This window comes from Ostrea edulis, chromosome 1 (assembly GCF_947568905.1).
Source record: "Ostrea edulis chromosome 1, xbOstEdul1.1, whole genome shotgun sequence".
Classification (NCBI taxonomy): domain Eukaryota; kingdom Metazoa; phylum Mollusca; class Bivalvia; order Ostreida; family Ostreidae; genus Ostrea; species Ostrea edulis.
Window position 1 is genome coordinate 73,071,162 of NC_079164.1, and position 27,144 is coordinate 73,098,305.

Genomic DNA, 27,144 nt, shown 5'->3' on the forward strand with positions numbered 1-27,144 from the left:
TATGACTATACCAATGCATGATTTATCTTTTAGACGTTCCAGCATACAGAAGATGTTTAAAGATAAACATTTGAATAATTCTTTATAGATCTGGCCCCAAGGTAGGCACAGAGGCCACTAGATTCACAATATTTATTCCCCTTTCCTGATATACATGTATGCTGAATTTTGTAACGCCCCTACCCCCTTTTCCATCAAAATCTGTATTACAAGAAATTCAACACCAACTATAGATGTCCATGGCATACTGATTTATTTACCTTCTTGCATATTTTTATTTTAATCAATAAGCAACTGCAGAAGACATTATCACAAGGATTTAAACAAAACATCAACAACGAATGGGTAAAAATGATTCCAGTTAATATCGCCCACTGCTCCTTGGATAATCTAGTTATGTACAGTATACAACAATTGCTACCACTTCAAATATTTGTGACTAAGAAATTTAGAATAAAGTGCTAAGTAAAATAATATGTACACTATTGCATAACAAAAAACATAACATTTCACCAGGAAAAGGAGAAGGCATGAAATAAAACAAAATACATGTATATACAGAAAAGAGTCTCGGAAAAACACTGCCCCACTCCCCGCTTCTATCTTGATCGTTTTTTAAATTTGTTAAAAAAACATTTCTATATATTCAAAAATAAATGTTATAAACCAACTCTGTGGATGCAACAATTTTATCAAGTTTGTATCCCTCTAATGCAGAGAGTTTTAACATGAATATTAAGTTTGTATCCCTCTAATGCAGAGAGTTTTAACATGAACATTAAGTTTGTATCCCTCTAATGCAGAGAGTTTTAACATGAATATTTTCAATATGTTATAGTGTTGATCTTCCATCATATTGATAGACATATTGTGTAGAAATTCCAAATCACAATCAACATTCACAATGTGTATTGTCATTCTAATGATAAAATATAACATGGAGGAATGCTACATCAGAGAAATTTGATGTAGATGAAAAGTGGAGGACATGTACAACAATATTTTGAAATTGAAAACTTTCAAATTTACTTTATTTAGTTAAAAAATGCAGTTTTAGTAGAAAGCAATCTGAAAAAATTTAAAAATCCCTGCTGGACTACCTTGAACTCACGATCTACAGTTCAGCAGTCGACGTGCTAACCTACTGAGCTACACAATAACTTTTGAAATTAATAGACAAATATTGTGGAAATTTGTAGTTTTATTCATGTTTTAAAAGGAAGTCAGCCATTATGAGATGTAGAGTAACTCCATGTATATACAAGATGTCCAGGGGCCACAACACTCACCTGGGTCATATACTATTCTTCAGAAGACATTTCAAAAGAACTTTAATTTCCCTTTTTAATTCCACATCATATTTTGACGAGTAATTAAAAAGGCTCAACTGAGCTTGCAGCTCGTGTAAGCTAAAACACCATTAAACCGTACTATAATTATTATCAGTAATAAACATTGTACACTCACGGGCCAAGAGTGTGTTAGTGCTCCAAGAAATATGCCGGTGTGAAGAGGGGTATATCATTTCATGCACTTTCAAAAAATAAAAGTCATTTTCCTTCTTTACATTTTAATTATTCTACATGTAATTACATTTTCATAATAGACCCATGTTATACTTTTTAAAGCCAAGTGTAATTATATACACAGCGACTGGGGTATTTCGAAAGTTTTTGAGATATTAACTTAGTTTCAGTTAGTATAAAAAATGTTTCAGGGAAAATGGGGTGAATGTACAAGTAAATATATGTCATTGTAAAAATTATTATTGCAAAAATATGGTATTATTTTAAAACACATCAAATTTAATTGTAAGTTAATATATGTCTATAACCCATCCAAAATTGTTTTTTATTGTTTTTTCCTGTTTCAATCAACAGAAGGTGGTTGAATAGTTAAACTTTAAAATTATACAAAAACGGAGTTGGACTCTCTTAAATTAATGGTGTTTACTTCATTATTTTGAATAAAAGACAAAAAGATGCATGAGAGAATTTTGTAACACTGTTTTGTATTATAAATACATGTACATAGATTAATGGTGTTTATTTCATTAATTTGAATTAAAAAATAACCATGCATGAGAGAATTTGTAACATTGTTACATATGAAATACAAAAAAATGCATCAGAACTGACTTCAGTTCCACTCTGCATAAGTACAAAATACTGTTTTTAAAACTCGAACATATAATACAATATTTTAATATACCAATATAATTTTACTAGAGGTATAAAAAAATTTCAATTAATGTAAATATTGAATAAATAATTTCATACAATACCACAATGCAATTTGTATTATTCTAAAAAGCATATTTAGTATATCATGCTAATATTATGCTTTAGAAATTAGTATTTACATTTCTTTATTATCTCCCTTTAGAAAGCATTTTAACAAACTTGAACCTCTTTACCTTGGAATATTTTAAGTTCACTTTTGGTTGAAATGAATTTAGCCTTGTGGCTCTTGAGAAGAAACAGAAAATGTGAAAAGTTTTAATCAGACACACACATACATTCAAAACCTGATAAAAAAAAAAACAATAATAACTTAAACCTGAGGCTCTGTTGAGTAAACAAAAATGAAGAGATGTTTATTGCAAAATATCTACAGTAATATGTCGAGTTTATCAGGGATATATTGCTCAGTTCTGTTTGCCTTCTACAAGTTTGACAAACCTGACTGGTTTTATATTAGCCAGGGACCGGTTTTACACTAGCCAGGGCCTAACGTGTTTTGCTTGCATCAATCATCGATTTGTTAAAGTCAGTCTGCTACAGTATAAAAAATCATGTTAAAGTTCAAATTCTCTTTTAATTGTAATTAAGAAGTTGGCATAAAATATATATCAAGCACTCTTTTAAAATAACTATACAGGTTTATTCCTCTTACATGTGTCTTAATCAAATCCCTTAAAATTCCAATACTGTATATACTGGTACAAGATGTATACAAAGAGTGAACTCCTAATGCAACACAATACATATACTTAAAAATCATCAAAACAATTATTTCCAACGGAAAAACAAACAATAACAACTGCTATAACTGATTATTCTGAAAGACAAAATATTTCATTTCCATATACACAAATAAAAATTTCATTTTTAACACACAATCCAGACTTACAGGTGCATCCTGTACATTTATGTAATGAAGAGGTAGAAGCCATTGTATTAATTAACTTAATCAACAACCAGATTTAGTTCTTAAAATAAAAGGTATCAGAAATGAGGGTAGGGTGACTATTAGTCGATTAATTCAAATCAAACTTATAATAAAATAAAGTGCACCGCCACGGCACATGATACGCCCGTCACATATTGTTAACAGTATAGATTGTACCCATTAAAATTTTTTTTTTTTATATCACCTTAATTAAATGTCACAGTGACCTTAAAGTAGGATGCGACACACCTTCTACCTAAGATGCATTAGTTGACCAATTTTGGTGATTCTAGGTCTAATAGTTTTCAAGTTATGAACCGGACAAGTTTTTGCCATATATGGCCTTATCTTCTTAATGAAAAGTCACAGTGACCTGGTTTTAATGTGCGACACACCTTCTACCCAAGATGTATCTACAGACAAAGTTTGATGATTCTAGGCCTTGTAGTATTTAAGTTACGGGTCGGACACGAAAAAGCTAACAGACGGACGGACAGACGGACGGACATGAACGCCATACCATAATACGTCCCGTCTTAAGACGGGCGTATAAAAATCTTATTACATGTGACAAATAAATCTAACTATCTTTAACTTTCCTTTTTAACGCAGCTCACTGAGCTTTTCATTTTTGTACAAACATCAACTTTACCTTTGCTCAAATTCCAAATTGTCTACCCCATTTTATGAGTGCAAATTACTTGGTACACATACTGGCAATTCTTTGATATATTTCTGAATATGAGATCATAAATAATCAGAGATTACTTGAAGGATATGCATCTGTCTGTATCAAACACAAGGGTTTTTCAAACCTTGGTAAAATTGAGCAAATCAGAGTGAATTAAAAATCACAACAGCAATAAGATGTTAGGTACATGTATAAATACAAATCCAATAAAACACAGACATTTTAAATGAACATTACTCACTCTCAGAAGCATATTTATATCTGTAAAACTGATTCTGTGAAAGACAGCGAGTTGTGCAATTACAAGTATTGTAGAGTTGATACTCATATAAGTACATGCATATACCATGTGGCATACTTGTATTAGCTATTACTAATGAATAATCATGAATCAATGTTTACAAATACTTCTTCTATTTAATCACAAATTCCTGTAGGGATTTCACAAATGGATAAATAATATGCATAGCAATATGAAAATTTTGAGATATATTCAACATCAATTTTTCTACATTTATGCTCCCAGTACTACCGACAAGTCTGCCATATAGAACCTTTAAATTTGTGTCTCAATGAATTTACACGTACATGTACCAGTACGATGCAAATCAAACGCGACATCAGATTAATGTCACATAATTGAAAATTAATGGCTTTTTTGTTTTAATTTTGTGACTTAGATCAACATAGGCATATATATTATAAAAGTTTAAAATGTAAATATACATTTCTATCTTGAAAGGTATTTCAGGCGATAAAATATTTGGAGGTTTATGAATTTCATGCATAAATTGTAAATAGTTTGATTGTATGCTAATTCCAAAGTGCTCTGAAATGTATATGACCTAAAACATGTGCCATTCAAGTTATAGTCCCAATTCTCCATAAACTGCAGTTCGAGACAACAAAATGATTAAATAATTGATCTACTGCAAGTACTGACCAAAACACACTAAAACAGCAACCAAGATAAAAATTATAGTAAATCAAACCTACATGTAACTAGAGGCCCCTGGACCTTAACGGTCACCGGAATATCACAAAAAAATTTAAATGGAAGAGTTGTATGTTGATGGTGCTGATGGTGCAGTAAATGGATCTTTCATTCAAACTTTTAATGATATGAAGTGGTTTTTATTTTTTAATTGTTTTTTTTTTTTTTTTGCTCATCATAAACATGTATAGTTTGTTTGCTAGATAACTGAAAGTGAAAAAGATTTTTAAATATTGCATCATTTTTTGAGATTTTAATTTTGAGTTTCAGCCCCAACACGGAACATGGAATTCACAATTCAGTTGCCCTTCCACTATAAATGTTAAATACGAAATTTGAAAAAAAAAAAAAATTGGCCCAGTAAATTCTCGGAAGAAGATGAAAATGTTTAATTGTTAACTCATGACACACGACAGATGACAACGAACCGAAAACATCACAGTAACCCACACGAGTAACTCAAATGACCTAAACATATGTACATGTAATACCTACAATAAAATACACCCATCAGTATGCTAGATACTGCTGACCAAAGAATTTTGAACAACTAAGCAGCATCTGACAATCAGTCACACATGTTGTATCTTTACATTCTGAAGTCAGAACACAAACACAGAACACAAAACAGTCCAATACACATTGAGAGGATTCTGGGTAAATGATAAGTTAAAGAAGGAATCTGACTGCATTTACATGTACCTGTACATGGAATTGAGCAACCCACTAATGATGGGGTGATAAACTTAATCATGGTCGTACAATGGTAAATCTAAATCAATGAGAGGATAATCATTGTCGTATAATGACAAATCTATATCGAAGAGAGGATTAGCTTAATCATGGTCGTACAATGGTAAATCTATATCGATGAGAGGATTAACTTAATCATGGTCATACTATGACAAATCTATATCGATGAGACGGTTTGTGACCAATGACAGTGAACACAAACTTAAATCCCATTCTAGATGACTGATTGAATGATCCTATAAAGATATCCAACTTCACGGCACATAAAACATGGCTGACGTGTCTGACGGAATGTAAGCAATCATTGCTCAGTGATGATTTACTTCTGCGTGATTTATCAAACTAGTTTCTGCTTCATCTTCTGAGTCGGATTCGGATGCCACCGCCCGGACGTCTTGGTACCACTGAGTGGCGAGGTGATTAATCTGAGTTCTTCCTTCTTTCACTTCCTGAAAATGGCCAAAGAAGACTATATAATCTATAACTCATAAACTGATTCCCAGTAAGTGGATAATTTTTCCAAGAGAGCTACAGTTCTGCAGATAAATTCAAATACTTTCAGCAACAAACACATCACATGTATACAAGGAAAGGTAAGGATAACAAACAGTGATCAATCTCATAACTCCCACAAAGAATACAAAACTAAGAACAAGGTAAACACTGCTCCCTGCACACACCAGAGGTGGGACCAGGTGCAGCAAGCATCCCCTGTCAACCGGCTACAATCATTGTGAGCCCTATATCTTGATCAAGTAAATGGAGTAATCCGTAATTAAAATTAGTATATGTAAAGAACTGCCTCAATTGGCAAGAAACATGTCAGACAGCATTTTACTCAATGACAGGTTGTATTGGTAAATTAAAGACATATATTTTGACAGCTGACTTAAGCAGAGATCAATAATAGTACGTACAGAAGCCCCCTTCCTATCATGTACCGTACATACAAGCAGTCAACCATTACATATAGTATTTTGTGGAGTAATATTTCCCCCATTACACAGCCACATACAGTGTAGGTTAACCCTCCCCACCTGTTTGGTAAACCTCCGCGTGAAGAACGGTATCAGGTACTTGGCGTCAACCTTCATGAAGCCTTTCTGATGAGATCTGACATAGCCCACTTCATACTCCTCCTCCGTAAGCTCCGATAAATGATCCGTGTCCACTGTCTCACCCTGTTAGGTCAAAGGTCATAAGTATTACCATCATGTAACGAAATCATGTACAGTGTAACTGTCAGAGTTAACTATAGAAATGAATTGAAAACAGAAACCATAAATTTTCTAAATGCTAGAAACAACTTTACAAAATCTGCATGCTACAGCATGTATGTTGGGCAGATTTAGAGAGGTGCTGGTTTTTAAAAATAAATTTTTATCTGAGGTAAGTACTTGCATAATGCTCAGTTTGTAATGAATGTAATTTATTATCACTGAGTAATCTGATGATTTTCTATGACTCAGAATTGTGTGATACTGGTTAGTAGTTGTTTTATTATCGTGAATGGATACCGTATATACTCGCCTATAAGTTGGATTTTTGGGAGTCAATTTTTGGTCCAAAACTCTATGTCCGACTTATAGGCGCATTCTAAGAAGATTGGTATTTTTCTGGGCGGCGTAATGTAGTGTTTTTTAAACAACTCCGATGATTATCATGGACTACCACACAAATGATTATCTTGACATATTGTATTGTTTATGTATTTTAAAATTATGTATAAAGTACAAGTATTTGCATATTTTTATCTAGTTAAAAATTATTTACATACCGCTATGATTAATACTTTCAATATTCAACTAATCTATCGTTTATCGGTAAAATTGAATTACGAACCCGATTTAATATTGAAATATTCATATGTATACTGGCTGAAATATATTTCATAAAAGATTGAATATTGTTAACAGATAATTTAGATCATCATTCTTGACTCTTAAAATTGTTGATACAATGAATTATACCGGAATCCCACAATAACAGTTTTCGCGAGGCGCGTGCCACTAAGTAAACAGTCACACAGTGTCAGGTACTGGTAATTAGGAGACCAGAATTGCATAGGTAAACAAGGGATCATTGCCCATAATAGATCAAGGGTTGCGTTTAAACCCCAAACAGGTATGGCTTGGATATTGAGCACCTCATAATTATTAATTTCTCAAAATATTTTTTGAAACATAGGTAAAAACACTAGAGCATTGACTTGAAATTGTCGACCAATTCTGACAAAAATTTGTACAGACTTATAAGCGGGTCAATGGCAAATTCCTGTACATGTATAATAACCTTAAAAAATACAACCGACTTATAGGCGAGAATATACGGTACTGTCAATTTCATCATGCACGTACTTGCATTCTAATATATAGTGGAATGATCTTATTTCAATTTGTGAGCACTTTTTCCAACAAGCTGACAAAAGCATATTTAAAGGTGTCACATATTCTGAAATATCCAAGCACTTATATTTAATGTAGTCTTGAATACAGAACAATACCATACCCAGTGATTGGGATAAGCAAATTGCTTAATGTGACAATGGTGCGCTACCAGCTAGTGTCAATGTGACATTTTTAAAATGAATGCGCCATATTGAAATTTTTATGAGACATTTTAAAATGACAAGTCCGAGAGACCAATAAATTATAATCTAAACACTACTGACAGACTGTAATGCCGTGGATAACTTTAGTTTTATTATTTGTGTTAAATTTACGTTTTGCTTAAGTAAGGATTCTCATTGTGATTGTCCGCGTCATCGTCTCCTTCTGTTCCTACAGTGTCTACTGCCAGTATTGGCTGATCATTAAGGCGAAAATTAAAGTCAGTTTGCCCTTTGTCAGGCTTAAGAATTTTTTCCCGTGGCATCTCCAGTCTGTGCGCATTAAAATAGCAATTTAATGACATTAACCAATCAGATAACTTTTTACTGTTTGATTAGACACTGAGGAAATCTAAGTCATACTTGCGCTTAAAAGAACGTAAAGTTGTACTATTACTAAAGCATTAACAGCGATAAAGATTTTTCAAGCACTTAATCGATATAGATTAAGTGGGGGATCAGCTCAAAAGTTGAAAAGTTCGTATATCGGGAAAATCTCAAACTAGGTACATGTATATTGACGATGTGAACCACAACGGCGCAGTGTTTCAATATTCTATGCACCATTTTTTTTATTTAATGCGACTATGGCGCAGGACGCGTGCTTATCCCAATCACTGCATACCGTTTGTTATGATATAAATGCTATCATCAATTATGAACAAAAGCCAACCCTGTACCTAAATATACACATACAGTGATCTACAAAATGTCTTTCCATATGTAAAGATTTTCTGAATATAAGTGCAGGCTTTCAAACATATTTCATACCAACAGCATTTGATACCCAGAATTAACTTACCCCTTGAAAAATATGTGGAATAAGTAGCTATTGAACAAAAGGTGATCCATAAATTACGACCAATGAAACTGTTCTTATCTGTAGTGTTTCATTTCAAACCTTGATATGACTAAACATTACTTATACACACGTCAGAGATGTCAATCTTAGAATATATAGCACATTAAAGTATTTTGATGTCTGCAGGCAAATTGTTCCTACAAAACGACTCTCCAACAATTAGCTGAACTGAAATTTCTGAATTACTGAAATACATGTACCTTACCATTTCCTTGGTTTTACTCAGAGAGACTTCTCTTTCAGATTTCTTCTTCTTTTTGTTTGCTTTCAAACACTGAAAATATTAATTAGCATGTACATCAAAGGTACATCTTAACTAATTAACATTCACGTATATACATCTGTACATATCTGTGAGAAAATAACACCATATGCAACATTAAAACACCCAAGGGAGTAAATTTATTTGGTTTCCAAGGTCCCATTGCAGACTACATCACACAGTGTATAGATACATGTCGCGTCACAGGGAAAATAAGATAAGATTTGGCTTCTATCAGTCCTTATGAGTCCATTACCTTCATCAGTGGCAGAGTCATGCCCCCCAGAAAGAAGATTGTGAACAGTACGATAATAAGAGTGGCTGTGACTAGAACGTATCTCTTCTCCTGCTCAAATTCCAGGTGAAGACTCAGGGCAAAGGCAATAGCACCACGTAAACCTATAAAAAAAACCCAGTATTTAAGTACCAGACAAGCATTATATCACCATGTAATCACTGTTAGAGAAACACATACAAAGGCAATAGCACTATGTAAACCTAATAAAAAAAAAAACCAGTATGTAAATACAGGTGACTCTTGATAACTCGAAGTTCAAGGGACCTTGATAAAACTTTGAGAAATCGAGAGTTCAAGAGATCGAAATTCAAATTGAAGGTCCGTCGGTATGGTTAAGATTTTACAGTAACCGGAAATGTATACCAACAAGATCATATGATATCACTTTGACATGTTTTCCTTCATATTCGTCAGGTAGTCAATTTGATATCAAAATAAAAAAACCTTATTTTGCACTGATAACAATATTTCAAAGTTTATGTATTTATTTGTTCTTTAATGATGCTTAGATAAGCATACAAAACCAAGTTCCAATAAAGCTTTACCATCGCAAACTAAATAGAGCACAATGTTATGTCACTTTACCCAAACCAAAAATTCTAACGAATGAGTAAAACGATGTTTTAGAGTAACTTTACACAAAGAACAAACTAGAGAAATTTAACAGTTTGTAGATCCCTAAATCATGTATAAAACTTACTCTCTCATTGTCATGTCAAAACAAATTATAGATTTTTTTCCAAGTGGGATTACATATAATTTTAATCCTAATGACCCAAAACCCCAGAGCAAGGTGTAAACTGACCAATTAGCCAATTATATACTCAAGTGTGTCACCTCCACAGAGAAGCAAGGGTGAAATTTCAACTATGTAAACACTTAATTACCCCTCCAGCATTCAACAAAATCCAGGTAAGGTCCAAGCAGAATTTACTACACACTTGGGTAAAGGTGGGTATAGGCTACCACCACTTCGAGAGATTGAGAGTGAAAAACAATGAAATGTGTTTTACAGGACCCAACTTCACTTCGAGAGATTGAGAACTTCGAGAGATCAATAGTAAAAATGCTTTGTTATATAGAGAAAAAAATAGGGACCATGATTTCTCTTCGGGAGACCAAAAACTTTGAGAGATCGAAGTTCGAGCCATCGAGAGTCACCTGTACCAGACAAGCATTATATTACTGTGTAATCACTGTTAGAGATACACATACAAAGGCAATAGCACTATGTAAACCTAATAAAACAGTATGTGAGTACCAGACAAGCATTATACCACAGTGTAATCACCGTTAGAAAAACACATACATGTACAAACACAAGTTTAGAAGCATTCTGTTTCTAACTGCAATCTTCCACTTTATTTAGTTAATCATGTGATACGAAATAAGCCAATTATCATGACTGTAGGACTTGTTTATAAGAGGAGTCTTTGTCAAGCACTGTGCTCCGACAATGGTAAAGTCTAATTATAGTGAATTTGAAAAGACTAAACCTTGGCTTTTACTGTGATAAATAGGTGGTTTTGACCTTGAACTTTCAAGTTCACCATGTGTGAAGTCTTTATTTTGTAACTTAGGTTAAAGCTGTAAACAGACAAACCATAAACATTATGTCACTGATCTCAGGAACATGAAGAATACAACATAATATTATACTGTATACAGGGGAACTTTTGTTACATGTCGTTATCACAAAATAAATTGAAAAGCAAATTTGTCCTCTTCTGAATTTGCCTATACGTCGTTAGGGTGGGATTGGTTGCAGTAGGGTTAGTCCCATTCTAAAGTCATGGGGAGGGGCGTGCCAAATTTTCACTTTTATACAGTACGGTAAAACCTTGAAATGCTTGATCACATATTATCGCAATTCACTTTTGAATTACAACGCTTTACCCGATATAGTATTGCGTTGTGTGACGACACAATTGAATGAGACAATTGCAGTTTGAATGACATGTTTGATGTAATACAACAAGAGTTTTCATTGGCCGATTACAGCCCGCCCACTTTCTCGAGCGGATTCAGGTGAGATGGACGAACAAGAAAATTACTAGCTGGAGAACTGTAGTTCTCTGAAAAAATATTGTGACAGAACAGAGAGCTACAGATCCACCTCTTATAAAAACCTTTGATTTACGAGGCACAAAAAGCTGCGCATGGTTGAGCCTGATATCTGTGTATTCTTGTGTTGCTGTCTCATAAATTCAAAATGAAAAAAATCTTAACATATTTTCCTACTATACTTGTGTCCAAACATACCTTCAAATATTCATTAAAGCCACACACGACCCGAAAACTTGCAACTTCAAATGATTTCATTTGTTGACGTAGCCATGTTAGGTAGCCCGTCAATTTGAACCCTGTTGTTATTGGTATCTCTTCATAAAATTGGTTGTAAGTTATGTATTCGCACTTCATTTATTATCAACACAAATAATTAATAGAAATTAAAAAATATAGTTTTTGTAAAGGTAAAATAAGCTCTTACATGTTACATATGCCCATTATGGTCCTTAACCCTCGTGTGGCAGAGATGGAAACCGGCCCACACTAATGAAAGCTGCATTGCCGTGAGTTTAGCTATTTGAATAATTATCATTTAATGGAACTTATTTAAAATATTTAGCTAAAATATTTGTGGGGTATTAGTTCACATCTAGACGCTATTGTGCCAGTATGGAAATGAACCGCAATTCGAATTGACTGGCTACCTAACATGGCTACGTCAACGAACAAAATCATCAAAAGCTGTGAGTTTTTGGGTCGCATGGGGCTTTAATAAATATTTGAAGGTATATTTGGACACAAGTATAGTAGGAAAATATGTCATTAATTTTTTTATGTTAAATTTATGAGACAACAAGACAAGAATACAACTTTTTTTCTTTCTTCCTTTGAAGTTTGTTTCCATCTGGCCGTAATGTTTTCAAATGCCGACTACTCCTGTATAAGGGAATTTGGGCAGACTTATACATATGGACCAATGAAAGTTTATGTTGCATTTCGCAATTGTATTACAAACAGATTCAATTGTGTCGTCACACAACGCAGTGCCATATCGGCCAAAGCGTTCTAATTCAAAGGTGAATTGCGATAATATTTCAAAGCATTAATGACATAGAACTTACCACTGAACCACATGATAAATTGATTATTTCTTGTGATTTTATGTTCTCTGAAGTAGTTCATGATGAATGACAGTGGGAATATATTAAAAGCTCTTCCAAGGAGTACCAGAGCCTAAAATCAATCAAATAGTCAATGTAACAATACACAGGGGATGATTCTCCATGCAATTTCACATTAAAATTTTCCAGAGAATTCACAGACTATGAGCTGAAGATTCTTTTTCTTTAAAAAAAAAACCAAGAAGGTATATTTTTCTTTAGATACATTGCTTCATCAACTTACTATGCTCCATATCACAAATGCAGGTTTAACCATCAATTTAAAACTGAAGAAGGCTAGGCCTAGGTAGGCAAATACACAGGTTTCTGAAAAAGAAGTGATGTACATAGAAATTATTGATGATACTAGAATTATTACACAGATATGCATTATATTCTGCAAGTTACACCATTTGTGTACATAGCCCATGTATGTACATGTAATATGTATACATGTATGTATATATACTGTAAGGATACAGAACATGAAAATAATCAAACTTCAGGCATTCATAGTCCCTCTTTCAATTGTCAATGTTCCTATGTCAGTTAGGTTATGTATAGCATATTATATACAGGTACTTATATGTCAGTTAGGTTATGTATAGCATATTATATACAGGTACTTATATGTCAGTTAGGTTATGTATAGCATATTATATACAGGTACTTATATGTCAGTTAGGTTATGTATAGCATATTATATACAGGTACTTATATGTCAGTTAGGTTATGTATAGCATATTATATACAGGTACTTATATGTCAGTTAGGTTATGTATAGCATATTATATACAGGTACTTATATGTCAGTTAGGTTATGTATAGCATATTATATACAGGTACTTATATGCTATCACCTAGAGATCTATTAGTAAAGAGGTGTAATGATCTACTAAAGCTGTGATGAAACTGATCACCAAATCACATACAAATTATAAAATTCTGCATGCATCATTCAACTAAATTTTGTAAAGGTTAAAGCAGAAAGCATGTTTTAATTGGATTACTAATTCATATTTCATCTAATCACCTGGAATTTTAGTCTCATTACTTTGATACGTGCAAGTATTTTAGTCTCAATACTTTGATACATGAAAGTTTGATAATTGCAGAGGATAGGGACAACAGAGGAGATAAGAGGAAACCCTGCTGCACACAGACAACTAGCCTACTATATGGAGCAGTTAGAGAAGAAGAAGAGTTGCATTTGTAATTTCTTTCCTACACTGAATACAATATGTCTGAAGCATCAGGTGGAATCTGCAAAAAGTGACACAATACATTCATTTTTCCTTCCATTCGTTTTGCACAACGTTGAGATACATACTTGTACACACCATACTGAGAACTATGAACCAAGATACATTCAAAGCACAATAGCTACAATGTACAGGTAACTGTACTTATGTTAGTGAACTTTACTTGAATCATACCTGCTATAAAGGCAATAGTTCTGAACGTCTGTTGAGTAGTGATTTGTGTCACGGGTGACAAGTTTGGATGAGTATAATGAGACATCACAATTCCACAAAACAAAATAGCCATTATACCTGTAAATGATAACAAAATCCAAAATAAGGTTTATCTACATATACTATTTCACAATTTTTTTAGTAACATTTTTATTTTTCCTTGTACAGTAATATGTTTACGGTGTGAACGTTGAGATGTGCGAAGATCCATAACATCTTGCAACACGACTTCAGGCATTTTAAAATCTGTCTATTCATTAAACGCGGGAGATGTAAAAGTGCATTGTGACATTATTATATTAACTGCATTTGTTTTTCTTTCAAACCAAGCAATATCATCCACAACAAAATATACGAAGGTATAGAAAGATTGTCTGGAATTTAAAAAAATTTTATGGTACTTTCCATACTATCTATTTTGTTTATCTATAGGGTTTGCAATGAAGCATACCACAGTGACAGCGACATTTTTCCGGAAGCATTATGGGTAATCCCCATAATTTTTCAGCCAATGAAGAGCAAATCACATGACAATTTTGTAATCATTTGAGCTAGCTCATCACGTCGCTTTGCAACGTGAGCTTCGCTCGCTATAACACCATACAACAGAGTGTCAGGTCAATAGGTCATTGCTGCATGTATATGATTCTACCGTGATGTCATCATTGAAATTTTTTGAAATAAATTTTTCTGCACTTCAGACTTAATCTGAGCTTCTACAAGACATATTGTATCAATATCATTAAAAAAAATGCAAATATAAAGAATAAGGCATTATTTAAAACATTTGTACAACACAGATACAGTGGGTGTGTGATGAAATCAGCACATCGCCCTTCATTAGATTTCATTTTGATCATGTGACCAACTTCATCTGTGTTATATACATGTAGATGTTTAAAAATGATATCTTTTGATAAACATAAAAATCAATATATGCTCCCAGGGGTGCATAAGCCGAGTTGCATGGGATACATTGTAAAGTCAGGAATGATGTGGCATATTTATAATTGTGAAGAATTAATTTCAGTTTTAAACTTTTCGAGTTACTATCCAGAAACCATATTTGTCTGAAGTTTTCAATCTATTTTCGGTCACTGTGACCTTGACCTTTGACCTTTTTTCTCCAAAATCAATAGGGGCCTTGCTTTGCTGGTATCCAACAATATATCCAAGTTTCATTTGATTCAAATTTACAATTTTTGAGTTATCCTCCAGAAACAAATTTTTTTTGGAATTTTAAATCTATTTTCGGTCACTGTGACCTTGACTTTTGACCTATTTCTCCAAAATCAATAGGGGTCTTCCTTACCTGGTACATAACAATATCTTTAAGTATCATTTGATTCGGATTTAAACTTTCTGAGTTATCACCCGGAAACCAAATTTTTCTGAAATTTTCATTCTACAGTGATCCCCCGTTATAATGCCAACATTTGTACCTCAGCAATTTTGGCATTATAACGGGGGTGGCATTATATCGGGGGAAGGGGTTATGTGTGCACCTGTCATAAAAAATCCAAAAATTTTTATCTAATACATCATGCGTTGAATGCCTGGATAATCCCGGCGTCCAGTGGTCGTAAATGACTCGTAGTGGTAGGGGTATTTAATGATTTCCCGTTTTTGTTTTATGTCCAACACGCTTAGACTTCGGTGTATCCGCCATATTCAGATTTCAAAAACAATACTGCATCTTTGAACTCAGTTGATTATAATTTACATAATTTATTATCTGCTCCAAACTTGGATACCTTGAGGACTGATAGCGGATAATTGCCTAAGCCTGCTCACTGAAATTTTCCTGCCGTTGATTGGCGATAATTAGGGGGGTTGATTATAATGGTAATTGACCAAATCGTACCTGTAAATAGGTTGGCGGATGGTGGTATGGCAATATAACGGGGTTTTACATAGTGAGGAAAACGGGACTTTTTTGCGATGTGCGGGGGGCAATATAGCGGGTGATCACTGTATATCCGGTCACCGTTACCTTGACCTTTTTTGTCCAAAATCAATAGGGGTCTTCCTTATCTGGTACCCAACAATATATCAAAGTTTCATTTGATTCGGATTTAAACTTTCTGAGTTATCATCCGGAAACCAAATTTTTCTGAAATTTTCATTCTATCTTCGGTCACTGTTAGCTTGACCTTTGACCATTTTTCTCCAAAATCAATAGGGGTCTTCCTTACCTGGTATCCAACAATATATAAAGTTTCATTTGATTAGATTGTAAACTTTTCTGAGTTATCATCCGGAAACCAATTGTTGACGCCCAACCGCCCGCCCGCATCACCAAACCAATAGCCGAGTTCAACTTCGTTACAACTCGGCTAAAAATTATAATGAACTGGAAAATTCTCTCCGAGTTCTCTCAGATGGGTTTACCAACATACACATTTATCTGCGGATATCAATGGATACATAGTACATGAATATGATGTTATGATGTATTACTTCTTTCAATAGTTTTCCCTTACCAGATAAGTGGATTCCTTCTGCTAAAGCATATGGCAAATATGAGAAAGTTAACATGAGTCCAAACTCCAGTGAGGGAGTTTTCCGTAGGTCTACATGTTTTAATAACTAAACAGAGTTAAGGAATATAACTCTACTGTCCAATGCAAAATATAAATCGCTTGCTGTAAATTGTTCTGAGTGACCAATTAGTGAAATTTCTTCCATGAAATCTAACTATGCAAGATATTATTTAATCTAAAACAAGCATGCGAATTAATATGTACATGTACACATTCACTCAATTCAATACATATACTAGTATTTGTTATGTGGATACAAGTAAATGATTTAATGCGAATCTACTTATCATAAATCAGCTACCGATACCTTTATGCATTTTTTAATTTGAAATATAATTCACTGTACATGCAGATAAGGAAATATGTTGTCCATTCATATTCCATGAAATATTTCATCTTCATTTCATCTACAGTACCTAAAGCTAGGATATAATACTGTAAGAACTGTTACCCAAAATGAACCATTTCTCTTGCTTCATGTATATGTCGTTTGAAACTTAAAATGTGTCTGCGTCAGAAATACTTACCCTGGCAATCAATACTATATACAGCACACAGATACTAACATGTACAGTGTGCATAGTGTATATTTTGTAATAATATTAATATCTCATATGTTAGTATGAGAACGATTTACACTGTAGTGGTATATGATTGAAACAATAATATTTAGTTGTACTAAAAAAAAATCTTACATGTAGAGATTTAAACAATAATTTTCAGTTCTTGTAGAAGAAATCTATCAATACGTTGTGATTTAAACAATTATTGCCTGCTGTAGTAAAAAAAAATCTAACATGTAGTGATTCAAACAATTATTGCCTGCTGTAGTAAAAAAATCTAACATGTAGCGCATTAAACAATCATTGTCAGCTGTAGTAAAAAAAATCTACATGCATATATACATGTGTATATATCTAAAGATAAATCTAACCTGGTGTAAGGTCAATCAATAATTACACAACTGAAAAACACTGTCATCACTCTATACAGTTTTATATATATCAAGGATACTAAAGCACTGATTAAACCACACAGGACTCCTATAGCTGCCGAGCCAAAGAACATCGCCAGGAATCGCCCTGCTGCCGAGAACACTGCTTCCGCTTTGTTAGTGACTTTTATAGAGGGATCTGCATACTCTAACACAGTACTGAAAGAACATGCAATAATGGAAGCAGTGGAGGATTGATGTGTTAGACTACACTGTACATGTAACTAAGAAACATCTACACTGTACATGTAACTAAGAAATGTCTACACTGTACATGTAACTAAGAAATATCTACACTGTCCATTAGGGCTGTGCGGTGCACCGAAAATTTCGGTGCACTGCAATTCATACCATTCGATTCGATGCACCGATTACAAATTCCGGATTTCGGTTCGGTTCGGTTTAGATTTCACTTACACCAAAACAACAAATATGGCGTCCGAGTGATGTTGAAAACGTGGTTTTTTATGCAACAGAGATTTAAATCACTACTGTGTTAAGAGTTAGCATTTTCACCACTCAGATACCAACAGAATATGGTCCGTAAGATCATTGCAGTTTATCTTTACATGACATATAGCATTTCTGTCAGTGGTGGAGTGAAATGAACATCGTAGGTAATGACACAGATTTGACAGTTAACATGAGAGAAGTAAATCAATAAAGGAGAGATTTTCAAAGTCTCTCAATTGATAGAATTGTTGAATTTTTGCATATCAATGAAAACAATATCATATACATTTTAGATTCACTATAGATTTGTTTAATAATCCAAAACTTATGCAGCACATTAATATAACAAATTTTGATAGACTGTCAGTGTTTTCTTTTTTCTATCAAAGTTATAAAATGCCATTATGAATATATATGATGTTTACAAATGACAACATATAGTTATATAACTTGAATTAAATCAAATCAAATATGCTACTCATTAAAATTGTTAATTTTTGTGGTGTCATTAGATAAATTGGACCTAACATGAACCGAATCGAAAATAACCGAACCGTGCTGTTATGAATCGAAACCGAACCGAATCGAGCTAACCCTGAATCGTCCCAGCCCTACTGTCCATGTAACTAAGAAATATCTACACTGTCCATGTAACTAAGAAATATCTACACTGTCCATGTAACTAAGAAATATCTACACTGTCCATGTAACTAAGAAATATCTACACTGTACATGTAACTAAGAAATCTCTACACTGTACATGTAACTAAGAAATATCTACACTGTACATGTAACTAAGAAATATCTATACTGTACATGTAACTAAGAAATATCAATGTGTCAATCAATACGAATGGCTTGTCATTTTTCTCTTTAACTCAACATTCTGTTCTTTACTGTGAATACAGAAAATAATGAAAAAACATTGACTCCCAGTGCACTTCTACTGGGATTTCATCAAAAGCCCTCACAGCTTATAAAAATGGCTATTCAAAGTTTGATACAATTGAAATTCTTAATGTGTTTTCATTGTAAATATTTATATTTCCAACATCTTTGCCTTTAATATCTCTACAAATTAAAATGATAGCCATTTCCTCATGAATGTTCTGCAGTTGTGAACAATTTTAAAAAGAAATAAATTTCATTTTTGATAATACCAGAGGGTATGTACTACAACACTTGACGCTTCATGAAAAGTACACCGGAGTGAAGTGTTACAGTTACTCTCGTATAATGTCAAAAACAATCTATTTCTCAAATATTTATCGAAAAAACCGGGGGTGGTTTTAACCGCCCAACCCTGTTCATTGTACTGCAACATTAATGTTGAAATGTTTTTCAAATAATAGGGATGCATGCTATTTCATATTGCATAACAAGGATACATATCAACGTACAATAAATTTAATATCTAACATGTTTACAATTATAACATTAATTTCTTGAGCACATTTATTGATCGCAATGCTTTGATTTTTTTTGGGGTGACATGAATACCTACGTTGTAAGTACAATGGATACAGCATCATTCAACACACTCTCTCCAAACACCAGCATGTACAACACGGGCTCCACGTCCAAAGCATGGAAAATTGCAAGAGTAGCCACAGGGTCCACCGCCGAAATCAGAGACCCGAAGGCAAACGATTCAATCCAGGTCAGTTTGTACACTACCTGGGCCTGTAGTGTAAGAATATATAGGTCTCATACAATTTATCTATTTTCTGTCAATTTATATTCGAAGACTTGTAAAAATGCATACGAAACATGCAATTAAGTTATCCATAGGGAGATGCTAGCATTAACAATATGTGTTTGTGAAACACAAATTATGATCATAAGCTTCTAAATTTATTAGATATTTTAATATATATGTACATGCTTTTAAGTTTGTAGTACATGTACAAGTACTAACAAAATTACGATAAAATTGATAACTTAAGTTTATATCATTCAGTCTTGTAAATATCAATTCAATTTCGATAAAAACATGAAAACAACAGTCATCCTAGTTATAATTTGTCACAAACCTGCCCGAGTAAGTATATTCCTCCCCCTACCACCAGGGCCGATATCACTGTGCCAATGATAGCAAACACCAAAATAGAACCCAAGTTCTGGAAAAAGTTACCCTACAAAACAAAACGGAAAGAACTTTGTACAAAGTAAATTCCGTATACAAGTTAATAAAATACACTGTACTAACACCTCACTGATACAAGGACATTCCTAATCAAAAAATTGTGCATCCAATAATGTGTGAATATGAAGTACGAAACAGATGTGTGGTGGGTTTTTTCTTACTCCTAATCATGGAATTTAATCATGCTGACAACAGAATATTTGCATATCGGTAAGGCCAAAGAAAACTCTTCATACCAGGTGTTTTTATAAAGTTTCAAAAGTAACGATAGGAAACTAACTAAACACTGCAAAACACATTTATGAAATACCTTTTGTTTATCAAAACCCTTATCAATTATGTTTATGAGAACCAATCAAAAAGAATTCCAAGGTGCAATTTGTTGGTCAAATGGATTCCACCTCTTGAATTTCATTTAAAATTTTACAAATCAGTGTTACATGTATTAATATCGTGACAAGAACTTGTTTGAAGACATGGATGAACATGACACTTAAATCTAAAATAACTAGCTGTAATAATCATGTCATTATAAGATAGACATGATGCCATTATATCACAATTTCATCTTCGAGGACCCGTGACATTCACACCTGATACCGAGCGTTTAGTGATGGAACTGTCACTACCTGTTTTAGGTCTGTCGCGGCCGGGATTCGAATCCCAACCTTCTGCATACTCTAGATTATTATAGACACAATGATATGCACAATGTCATTATATGACTGGCAGCCAGGAAAAGATAACATGAAAGGGTGTGGAAATGTGAATGTGTTTCAATATCAATCATAAAGCAAATTGGCTGGCATGCAAAAAAAGAGATAAGCTACCTGAAATATGGTTTTCAATTAAATTATGGTTTGTATATCACAAAGAATGATTCAATATACATGTATATCATTCTAATGAAATATCAATGAATTTCATTTTGAAAGTTTTGGGGGGAAAAGACTGCAAAACAACCCTGCAAATCTGAAAGAAGTCCAACTAATATACATGTGATAAACATAGCCATTTAAAACACTTTATACTATTGGATAGGACTTTGATAGAGCATAATCATATATACAAAATGAACATTATCTTTAGTGTACCTTATGCAAATTGTATCCAGATTCAAATATAATAGGTGGTAGCAGCACTATGAAGAACACAGTTGGGTTGAAAGCTTCAGTATTCTAAAAAACAGACAACAAAAATCCACATTTAAGACATCGGTAAGTTCAATTTAAAACACTATATTCAGAAAATAAGATAGAGGTTAGTGAATAAAGTTTCTGGAATATTGGCATATTAATTCTAGACCAACTCAGAAAAAAACCCACATAGAATATAAAATATATTAACATCTTAATTCTACTACTGCTTTGGGTAAATATCCCTAACATGCTTCATGAAGTATGTAAGTCTTAGGGGTTGCAGTCTATATCATTATGTATTTTCAACAAGAGGCTCATGGGTCACATCACTCACCTGAATCACTTTGGCCTTGCTGTTATGATTTTCTCAAGATTTTTTTTTCAATCATGAAAGCCTTTTACACATACTATGGCCCCAACTTTGCACCAAAGGATCATGACACAACCAAACTTGAATTCACACAACATGGAGTGCCTCTAAACCAAAATGACTAACATTATCTTGCTCTTCTGGAGAACAAGACTTATTAAAAAGATTTTCTTTTCTGTATACATGCATGCATTATGTTAAATTTGATCCATCCTAAACCCAGGGTTAATAATTTGAATTTTAAAAAAACCAAGATAACTTTTGACAATGTTCTGAAATTTTAAGGCTATACAGAAACTATAGGGAAATTATGCTCTGTATCACAACCAACATATTTGTGACAAGGAAAATCATTACTACTGGCTGAAGCAATAGTGATTAAACAAACTTCAAACGAATCCTCCCCCCCCCCAAAAAAAAAATTAACATGACATGATACATGTAGGTCACATTTAACTGCCACATAATATATATAAACAGGTGAAAAGTTTATAACCATAACACCAAATGACAAATTTTGATTCGTCTACAGGTGAGCTTAAGAGTAATTCAACAACATACAAGGGTTTTTTTTTACCTGAACACTCCCTGACATTTTTAACACCAATCCTGCAAAAGCACCTGCAAAATAAAAAATTATTGCAAAAACTGACACAGTCTTGCATCATACATTGTACATATGCAGTATATCCAAACTTACATTGCAAGAAAAAATGTTTAATACGCTTATTAAACAAGTGCAATTTAGATATATTAAAATACAATTAGCCATGTACTATCCTCGATCAGTTCATTTCATCCAGTGAAAGTTGTTTTCCAAGATTCTTTTATTTGTACATAAATATCGTTTCTCGTTTTGTTGGTGTTGTTCCTGCTGGCCCTGGTGATGATCTCACTCTATCGAAAGCCATTTTGTAATTACTTCTTAGTTTGATTTGCCAAAACATCTTCCAGATAATTGTTTACACCTGCACTTACAATTTACCGATACACAGCCTAATATTGTTCATTGCCATCGACATAGTTTATGTAGATCCAAACTTGAGGTGATAACTGGAAATGACATGTGTGAAATAATTTACAAACCAAATCCAGAAATCAGCAAATTTTTGGGTTGTTTAGAAAAAATCTGGTGAAAAGCATGACCTACCGGGTCATCAAATATAATTGGGTTACAGGTAAAAAAATCGGGTGTAACCTGACAAAATCGGGTGTGTTGGCAACTATGATATGGGTTATGATATATTATCATCTATGACCTTAATATAGGGTGCGACACATTTTCTACCCGAGATGCATTAACTGACCAAGTTTGATGATTCTGTGCAAAATAATTGTCTAAGGACAGGGCTTTGCCATATTGGCCCAGAGTTATTTTAATTAAAGGTCAGAGTGACCTAACTTTATAGTGCAACACACATTCTACCCAAGGTGCATCAGTTGGCAAAGTTGAATGACTTAGTATCCCAGTTATGAGTCGAACATGAAAAAGCTAACAGACAGACAGACATGCAGATGGACATGCAGATGGATGGATATAAACGCCATACCACAATACATCCCACCTTTGATGGGTGTACAAAATTTGAAACTAAGGATTTAAAAGTACTTCAACTAATATCCTTCTCTTTGGTGTGTTAGTACACACTTACCTAATAAAATGTCTGCTATACTTTCTGGTAAATAGTGAAACCTTGTTTGGATGAGCATATGAGTCGTCAAAATTGACAAAGCTGAAATTCAACAACAATAAGACATAATTACATGTACTGAAAACTAGGACTGTTTGACTGATTTTTGAATTAAAAATAAACTTTATACATTCAATTCATATGACACAAACTAAATCATTATTCCATATATACTTGGGAAAACTCTTGAAATTATATATAGCTTTACTTTCACATTTGCATGCTATTTCACGATGTGCATGTTAATTAAGTTTTGTTTGGAAAACAGACACTGCATTAAATCTGCATATTATAACTTCAGCTGCAGGTCACAAAACTGAATTATCATTACTGCGTACCGACTAGTATAAGAATGAAGAAGATGGTGAAGCTGCTATGGTGCTCCTCTTCGGCAGACCCTTTCTTAGGTAAGTCCACCGGTACCAGTTTTGTGGTGGGGGCTGCCACTGTTGTGACTGTTGTGGTAGTGTTAAGTATAGTTGTTGTGTTGGTGTCATTTTTCGAACTGGAAGAAATCATGCATAACAGTATTATATATGGTAAACACACCTATATTTATAAATGTATACAGATCTATTTATCTCATTCTATTCAGTTATAAATTCCGTAGATTGTGTGCAGCTCTTTCAAATATTTATCTAATTTCAGTTTGCTGGTACAAATTTCTGAAGATTTTTAATTACTGTAGATAAAGTGGACATGTGTACCATGAAATTGGCATGGATATTCAATCAAATCAATCTTTCCTGGAAAAAAAGATAAAAAACTGACTTTTAATCGTAATTGTACATATGTTGTATATAAAAACAAATATAGTGTTAGTAGAACAGATGGAGTGAATATAGGAATTATTGAATTGCCCTATGTGGTATCAAAACATTGTTTATTGCTATATACCATTAGCTCTTTAGTAGTACATTGGTTGGACTTATAAAATAATTTTAATCGATGTATGTTTTATTTTCTTAATTTAGTATATATCAGGAAAAAAAAGTAATGCACATATTGATATAAAAATATATATATAATGATCGTACTTGAAGAGCAAATTAATCACAGTTTATTATCGTAATGAATGATGCCCATTAAGTTCATCTATTCAGATTATTTTGATATCAGCCAGAGCACTCAATGATTAATAACCTTGGATCAAATTCATAAAAATTGAAAAAAAAATCATAAATTTCAGTGTTATAAATAAATTCACTATAAGAAAATGAAAAAATGATTGTTAATCACATATAATAAAATGTAAACCTACAGTATTATAATTAACACTCTAAATAGGCTAATAAGGACACAACATCAAATCTATCTTGTAACTCTGATATCAGCAAGGACATTACTCATAGTAGAAGTAAAAATCCTATAAAACAATCAAATTGGTAATTTTTCATTAGTGTTTCTCATGTATATCATTCAAAATACTGGAAAAAAATTGGTATAAATAGAATTACTTAAAAAATAAGCTTTAAATTAAAAATCAGGACATTTACCAGGTTGAGAACACTTCCCCTATAGTGAGATCTTCTTGCTAAAATGCGATTATCCCTCTTTAATAGCGAGAAAGAAGTAAACATTACCATATTAAACTGGTGTTTTGATTGAAAATAAAGGCAATTAAATTCCATGTCATGCTAAATTAGTGACACACACTCAACATGATACACATGGTCTCTGTAAAATTGACAAAACAGTCAAGAAAATTCATATCAATGTTGTTACATACGAGGTAAGGAGGCTGAAATTCAAGAGTGTTTTTGTTTTGATTAATTATATTTGCAGAAGTATCAGACATTTTAGCACTTTTACTTCTTTTCAAATGAAACATGAAGAGATGTACTTCAAAGGTATTTTTCCTGGTTGTACTGAATATATTTACTCTTAAGCTTGCTAAAAAGGGATAACCGCGTAGGGGAAGTGTTCTCAACCTTTTTACAAACACACCCCTTATCTAATCAAAATTATTAATAATTGTAAGTTCATATGATTCCTCTTTGATATGTTCAGTTCAATACAAAATGTTAAGGGCCTTTAACTTTAAGATACATGTATATTTTACTTTCACAGCGTCTATCAGTAATCTGAGTAAACAAGAGGTACTGTGAGCAATGCTCACTAAGAATACCCCCCGCTTACCCCAATCTCCCAAAGGGTGTTGGTAATAGGTATAAACTACCTCTTTTCTGAGTGTAAAAAACAAATGGCATGACAAACCGAACCATATTGCTACTTCGATGTCCAGTGCGCGTGACCTTTGACCTTTTGACCCCAAAATCGATAGGGAACATCTTCATCCCATGGGTAGTCCATATGTATGATATGGTGACTGTAGGTGGAAAGGATAACGCTTTAGAGCCCGGAAACCATATTGCTACTTCGATGTCCAGTGCGCTTGACCTTTGACCTTTTGACCCCAAAATCAATAGGGAACATCTTCATCCCATGGGTAGTCCATATGTATGATATGGTGACTGTAGGTGGAAAGGATAACGCTTTAGAGCCCGGAAACCATATTGCTACTTCGATGTCCAGTGCGCATGACCTTTGACCTTTTGACCCCAAAATCGATAGGGAACATCTTCATCCCATGGGTAGTCCATATGTATGATATGGTGACAGCAGGTGGAAAGGATAACGCTTTAGAGCCCGGAAACCATATTGCTACTTCGATGTCCAGTGCGCTTGACCTTTGACCTTTTGACCCCAAAATCGATAGGGAACACCTTCATCCCATGGGTAGTCCATATGTATGATATGGTGACTGTAGGTGGAAAGGATAACGCTTTAGAGCCCGGAAACCATATTGCTTCTTCGATGTCCAGTGCACTTGACCTTAGACCTTTTGACCCCAAAATCGATAGGGAACATCTTCATCCCATGGGTAGTCCATATGTATGATATGGTGACGGTAGGTGGAAAGGATAATGCTTTAGAGTCCGGAAACCATTGCGTCTACAGACGGACGGACGGACGGACGGACAGACAGACGGACAACCCGATTCCAGTATACCCCCCCCCCCCCAACTTGTTGCGGGGGGTATAATAAAGGCATTACACTTTTGAACAAAATATTACTGACTCGTTTTATACATGAAAAATATACAAGTACTGCATTGCATGTGAGAAAAAATAACCAGAAACATTTTCCAGATATCAATAACAATGTTTAAATAGATACCTTTCATTTGTGTTTGTAAATATTCCAGAAATGTCCTCCTTGGGGACAGGAACAGGTGCTGGTTTGGGAGGCGTGGGTGCATCTTCTTTTGACAGGGACACACAGGCAACACAGAAAAGAAACAGCACAAAAGTTAAATTCTTCATGATCTTCACGGAAATATCTATGTTAAAGTGAAAACTGTGGGTGCAACCTCCCGAAAGACTGCGGTAATATTGGATCCATTCATTGTCATGATTCTGTGATCGTGATAGTGACACGGTGGTGTTTCGGAAGTTTATATCATTAATTCGTTCTATATATTGATTCGAATGTTTCCATATCTCATCATTTCATGCATAAA

General features: G+C 33.7%; 1 protein-coding gene across 4 annotated transcripts; it reads right to left on the reverse strand.

Moving 5' to 3' along the window:
- Nucleotides 1–234: 234 nt before the first annotated feature.
- On the reverse strand, nucleotides 235–27,086 carry LOC130053116 (sodium/hydrogen exchanger 8-like). Of its 4 annotated transcripts, XM_056159737.1 has the most exons (18): nucleotides 26,802–26,902; nucleotides 24,328–24,366; nucleotides 23,959–24,125; nucleotides 23,582–23,662; nucleotides 22,507–22,550; nucleotides 21,515–21,598; nucleotides 20,308–20,409; nucleotides 19,779–19,957; nucleotides 17,842–17,980; nucleotides 16,768–16,873; nucleotides 14,246–14,362; nucleotides 13,054–13,136; nucleotides 12,771–12,882; nucleotides 9,598–9,740; nucleotides 9,285–9,353; nucleotides 9,020–9,046; nucleotides 6,647–6,790; nucleotides 235–6,058 (listed from the first exon to the last, which is right to left on the reverse strand). In XM_056159737.1, the coding sequence occupies exons 2-18, from the start codon at nucleotides 24,339–24,341 to the stop codon at nucleotides 5,918–5,920; spliced, it is 1,752 nt and encodes a 583-aa protein (XP_056015712.1). In that variant the 5' UTR covers nucleotides 24,342–24,366; nucleotides 26,802–26,902; the 3' UTR covers nucleotides 235–5,917. The 4 variants fall into 4 exon arrangements, with proteins under 4 accessions (XP_056015712.1, XP_056015703.1, XP_056015707.1 ...); XM_056159728.1 differs by lacking the exon at nucleotides 24,328–24,366 and having other exon boundaries at nucleotides 26,802–27,086; XM_056159732.1 differs by lacking the exons at nucleotides 9,020–9,046; nucleotides 24,328–24,366 and having other exon boundaries at nucleotides 26,802–27,086.
- Between the last annotated feature and the right edge of the window lie 58 nt (nucleotides 27,087–27,144).